Raw genomic sequence first — 6241 nt, 5'->3', positions numbered from 1 at the left:
ACCTGAAACTAGCCGTTGGTCGAGTAGAGACGTACTTCTGGGCAGCAGAGGTGCTTGGCGAGTAGAAGGCCACTTGTCCCCGACTGGGGGCAGAGCGGGTGTCTTCCTGCTTGCACAGATGGAGGTCTGGTCGAGGACCGCAATGGTTAGCTATCCTCGGGCCAGATGAAGGTGCATCCTCGACATAGGGACAGAGAAAAAGCCTTCCTTCGTCCTCCGCTGATTGGGCCAAAACAATTAGATTGTTTTGAGTGCAGAAGTGGATTTAGCCATATCTAACCATTGAGTCAATTCGAAAACAACATTTAAAAAAAAGTACAAAATGCACTACTTAGTTGTGTGTCTGCCTAATAATAATAATAATCCTTTTTTTATATGGATAATGTTAAAATCGTGTACTATTAACCCTAAATTTTAAATAAGAGATTTTCCAAAACAATTGTCTTAACTTATTATTATTATTATTATTATTATTATTATTATTATTATTATTATTATTATTATTATTATTATTATGTATTAATGTTATTTTTAAAAAAGTGTTCGAGATCCATTTATTTTCATAAAACCTTAAATATTCTAGTGGTGATATTGTTAATAGTAATTTAGTGAAAAATAAAAATTCATTTTTTAATTGTTTTTCTTCTTTACAATTTATATCTATTTTAGTTTTACTATAATATACTAATGCGATATAGTTCAAAAATTGAAACTTCTAAACTTAAAACATGTATTCCATGAAATAAAAATTTAAAAACCCTTTATTTGAAAATTTAAAAACCCTTTATTTAAATGCTAATGTGGATAACAAACAAGAGAGAGATAATTAAAGGGTTATTAAGCAATTAAAGACTTAAAAAATTTTAAAAAAAAATCATAAACAAAAGTAAGAAGGTGGCATTAAGAAAACTGTTTTTTTTTTAAATAAAAAATTATATATGATAGAAAAATTTGTGATCCAATCTCTCCCCAAAAAAAAGGCATTTTAACAAATATTTAATTTTATCCTTTATTTAAATAACTATATTTTTAAATTTTTTATCCAATAAAAAACTATATTCAAATTTACTTAGATATGCACGGGGATCTAATCTAACCACTGGAGAGAAATCTTAGGCATCCCAAATCTAAATCTTTCACCTATATATAAAAGCAATTTCGAGTATCCAAAACACTATACTCACTTTCTTCACTCTTTACGTCAACATCTTGCATTCTCAAAAATATGATCATAATCTTTGAAGACTTGTTGGAGTTTGGGCTTGATGGTGTCATTTTTCTTTGTGAGATACTTGATGAACTACTCTTCATCATCCAAACATTGGTTTTTAGACGAGATCTATAGGTTTTCTGTTTTTTTTAGAATTTGAAAAGCATGAATATTTGTAAACCCTAACTTTTGTAGTGAGAGATTATCTCCTCTTCTTCCACATGGAAAATGTAAATTTAGTTTTTTTTTAATTATTCAGAATGATGCTCTTGCATTAGATTGTATACTGTTTTTAAATTTAAATAGATGATATATATTCACATAAATTTGATATTCATTTTGTTTTTGTATATGATTTCTCCGTCTAATTTTTGTGACTACTAGTTGTTGTTTAATTTTTGCGTGGTTACAATATTCACTTAGCTTAGATTAATATTCACTTGCGTATCATGTATGGTTGTTCCACTACTAGAAATACTCTGTTTTCCTGCGGATTTACCTGCGGATTTTTGTTAAATTTCCGCAGGAAACACGTTTCCTGCGGATTTACCTGCGGTTTAATGTCCCCAGCTAAAACCTTCGTGGGTGATATTTTCGGCAGGAAGTTCCGCAGTAAATTCCGCAGGTAAATCCGCAGGAAACATTCCGCAGGTAAATCCGCAGGTAATTTCTATCTCAAATTAAAAAAAAAATTTAATAAATTTTTAAAACATTATAAATTATATATTAAAATGACCATGATATAAAAATAAATTTGTATCATGTCAATTATAATTAATTATTAGTGAAATGAATGGATCAAATAAATTGTATCATGTCAATGAAATTAATTATCTTGATGTAGTAACTAACTAACCAAGGATCAACCATCACAAGATCCATATCTTCAATTCCTCTCTTCTTCATTGCCTCTTGAAACGGAGGAAAGTCCTTCACAACAGCTTCACATTCAGCATACTCCACAGCATCCTATAGTTGCAGAGTGAACAATGCAAACAAACAAATTTTGAATAGGTTATAGGTTCTATTAAAAATCCTAATCTTTCAAAGTCATTCAAATTGATTAAAGTTATATATTTACCATGGGAGGCTGAACATCTGGCAAAACCGTAGATGAAATCACTTTTCCCCTATGATGTCCACCGCGGCATGAACTTCTGTAAATTCAACAATCCATATGACTTCTTATTGTAATATTACGCTAAGGAGAAATAAGATTTTGAAGAAAAAAGAATAAAGAAATAAGATATACATAAAACATAAAACATACATTATAAACTCCTGAATGGGGAGAACAAAGTCTAAGAGAGAATGGATTATGACTTTTATTATAAACTCTACACAAGTTTTTATTAAGAGAATGAAATGTGGATTTAATGAAACTTCAGAATTAGTATAGGTGTTAGATATACTATTAAACCAACACTTTCATTCTAGTTTTCATATATAGAATACATCATATTCCAAAAGACATTTTCAAACCATTCTGCTCCCATGTTGATAGCTGTTTCATTTTGACTCTGTATGTACCCCGTCAAAGCTCACAGAACTTGGAGCCCTCCATCCCCAGTTTCCAAATTGCATCGGTCATAAGATTAAGAATTGATTTTCTTAGTTATGCTCAAGTAAACTATTATTGCTAGAGCGAACTATGATAACTATGAATGGACTTTTACCTGAGTTGCAGTAATATTCATACTGGCAGAATTCCCTTCAACCCTTAATCTGTAACAAAAATATATCTGTTGTCAAGATTTATTATCGACGGGTGAAGAAATTATTAAAGACAGTGATAAAAGTATGGAAATAAAACAACTAAAATATTATAAGCTAACATGTTGGTAGCACACATCTACAAAGCATGCCCAGGTCCTTTCTAAGAAGATATCAATCCTTCCAATTGCTTTGGAAATGACATCAAAGAAGGAAGTTCCAGGTCCTACCTATGAATCATTTAAATATGAAGCTTTTAATAGTTTGATCAAATAGATCAAAGATAGAACAAAATGACAAAACCTGACCTTTCACTTTACAATCATAGCTTACCCCAGTGGAGAGATAAAGAGTTCCGGTGGTGAGTTGCTCAAAAGAAAACATGTGGTTGAGATTCATGTTGATATTCCATCGAAACTCATATATGCCACTGTTTTCTAGGTTGCACAGTGAAGAATAAAAGTGTATCCCTCATACTGTTTTGAACAGATACAGGATGTGTTAATCAAGATTGTTGAGTCCAGTCTAAATTAGTTTCAGTCCAAGCAACAGAGGAGCTAAAGGATATATGGAGGCCTAGATGTTAGCACGATTAATTTTTTATGAATATAAGATTGAATATGAACATTTACCGCATTCTATATAGGGAAATTCTAAAAAAAGACAACTTTTTAAAGTGAAAGCACTTATATTTGAGATATATGCCACTGTTATGCAAGTGAGACTAGATTTATGTTAATGATCAAATTGGCAAATGAAACATTTTATTTTTCATGTTTGTTATCATGTCCAGACCAAATTCCTTGTCATAATAGTTACAAGCAGTAAAGAATCTCGACTAATTTCATAGAGTTTCTGAAAACATCAGCTCAAAATTGAATCAAAAGACCAATTTTCCGAATCATAAATCAAACCTTGATACAACAGCCAGCCTGCATGTCGTCGTAGCGTCCATCTCAACTCTCTCTGATCCTTACCACTCAAGAAGAAATTTAACTATCTCAGCCCTAATGTTACCTGCAGAAACAAAGCTCAAACCACAAACCAAATTCAAGAGAGGTGCAACTCTGAGCAACAGCTATAACTCCCTTATCGGTCACACGTACACACCTATCACGTAAAAACAGATACAGCTCGGTTAGTTTCATAAAATGAGATAGACGGATATTCAAGTTGATCGTGAGTTTACCAAGTCAGATTGAGGGATACAAGGTTCTTGCATTTCGAAATACATTCAAGTCCTTCGTCTGAAAGATTCTGCAAGGCAAACTTATTTCTATTAGCAGTTTGCATTAGATAGAATTGTGATAGCAACATTTTAGATATGAATGCATGGAGATAAGGTCTTATGGTTCAATATACTACAAAGTGTTTTCATGTTTTATACACAAACAATAACAGTTTTACCAAACAGGGCATTTCTAAAACACGACAAACATTGAAGCATCGTGAAAGTATAAACAATCTTGTTTGATTTTCAATCCCATCTGCAGGTTGTTAAGAACCTACAAAATTGTAGCAGATAATAGAAATGATACAAATTGATTTATCCCGTTGGCACCAACAAATAAATCAGTTTTAGTTCTATTTCGAAGTCCAATTACACTGTTATCAAAGTTCCAACCGAAATTGATCGTATCCTAGACCTTTGGCATACAAATACAACCACATACATCCAAAAAAGCAAAGGACTAACAAACATAGCACAAAACAAATAGCACATAAACAACAAAGCGAAGAAACAATCAAAGCAACAACATCATCATTTACAAAAGCAATAAACAATCACGATACAAACCCCTAAAAAATAGTAAAATTCAAAGTAAATCTCATCACAAGGAAGCTATGAAGCACGGACACCGGAAATACGACACCAACACTAATACGTTGACACGAGTAATAATTTTAAAAACTGAATAAATTAAACGTAATCACAAAAGAAGATTGAATGTATGATAACAAAAGAAGAAGAAAAAAACACTACCTCCACCCCTAAATGTAAATCTAATTTTTTAAAAATATTTCTAAATATAAATCACATTTCATTCAAACTATCAGATAAAATTATTTTTATTTTCAAATCTATTCTATACTGCTTATAAATTATATCACTAAAAGCTAGAAAACCTACCTGATGACTTTCATGCGTGGGATTAAAAGCGCATCCTGGAGGATCAACCTCTAGTGCCGCAATATGAGCAAGCGAGAAAGAAATAATCCGGTTGGGACATTTCATCGAACACCTTGCGAGCGAGAACGAAATCCACATTTTTCTTCATTTCAACTGGTAAGTGCTCATCCAATTTAGGTTTATGAAGTTGTATACTCGTGTTAATTTTAATTCAAACTCTTCACCAAAATCGAATCACAATCAAACTGTAATAGAACCCGTAATTGAGTCGAAAGCGTAAAAATGCCAGAATTCCAAAATGCAACCAATTCTGAACTGAAACAAAACTCGATTTGAAATCAAAACAAACCTGTGAAAAAGCTGCTCGAATCCAAACTCTAAACTGAGTTGAAACCTCCAAACTCGAACCAAAACGGCAATGATACACGAAGATGCAGGAGCATTCGACGGAGAGGACTCGCAAGGGTGGATAGAGAGAGATTCAGTGCAACCTTCATGTGGATGGAGGCGATTCACGACAAGAGAAGAGAGAAACAGGGCTTTAGAATTTAGATTGAAACACGATTAGATTTTTCTCTCTATATAAAATTTATAAATTTAAAATCCTATATATAATTTGGTATTTTAACAATATTATTATTAGAGTAGTAGGATTAAAACTTTATAATAATAATAATTAACAATTGAACACGTATAATTTTCTATAACTCAAAATGTATAACTACATTAAATTTAAAATTTAGAAATAATTTTAAAATATATAAAAAGAGAAATTAATAAAGTATATAAATATTCATTTCACTAAATTATTTTTTAGTAGTAGGTTATTTGGTCAAATATATGACAAATAATAGGTTCGATTCCTATTCTATAAATTTTATCAGATTTTTGTTTTCAATTTTTTATATATTTTTTAATTTTATTATTCAAAATTATCATACCATTTATTAAAATATAAATTAAAGAATAACATTAAATTTTAAAAACTAGCTTTTATTAAACTTTAAAAAAATTATTATTATTTTTAGAAATCATTTAGATGTATTAAATTTTTGGGAAATATTAATTTAAGATTCTGTCTTACTGGTAGATTTTTTGGTCCAATATGAGTTACATAATAGGTTCAATTCCAATATGAGAAATATTCAATTCTAATATGAGAAATGTTTAGTAATTAATAAAATTAA

General features: G+C 30.7%; 1 protein-coding gene across 13 annotated transcripts; it reads right to left on the bottom strand.

The window, feature by feature from the left end:
- Positions 1–1976: 1976 nt before the first annotated feature.
- On the bottom strand, positions 1977–5614 carry LOC131652144 (uncharacterized). Of its 13 annotated transcripts, none has more exons than XR_009298608.1 (7): positions 5055–5614; positions 4113–4180; positions 3257–4033; positions 3046–3153; positions 2887–2935; positions 2292–2367; positions 1977–2179 (listed from the first exon to the last, which is right to left on the bottom strand). XR_009298608.1 is itself a non-coding variant. In XM_058921922.1 (3 exons), the coding sequence occupies exons 1-3, from the start codon at positions 5190–5192 to the stop codon at positions 3937–3939; spliced, it is 303 nt and encodes a 100-aa protein (XP_058777905.1). In that variant the 5' UTR covers positions 5193–5614; the 3' UTR covers positions 2418–3936. The 13 variants fall into 13 exon arrangements, 1 of the variants encoding a protein (XP_058777905.1); XR_009298610.1 differs by having other exon boundaries at positions 3061–3153; XR_009298611.1 differs by having other exon boundaries at positions 3046–3399; positions 3838–4033.
- Positions 5615–6241: the final 627 nt, after the last annotated feature.

The sequence above is a fragment of the Vicia villosa genome, linkage group LG2, assembly GCF_029867415.1.
Source record: "Vicia villosa cultivar HV-30 ecotype Madison, WI linkage group LG2, Vvil1.0, whole genome shotgun sequence".
NCBI lineage: Eukaryota > Viridiplantae > Streptophyta > Magnoliopsida > Fabales > Fabaceae > Vicia > Vicia villosa.
Note: the sequence above shows the minus strand (reverse complement) of the source record. Positions and strands in the feature narration are given on the sequence as shown.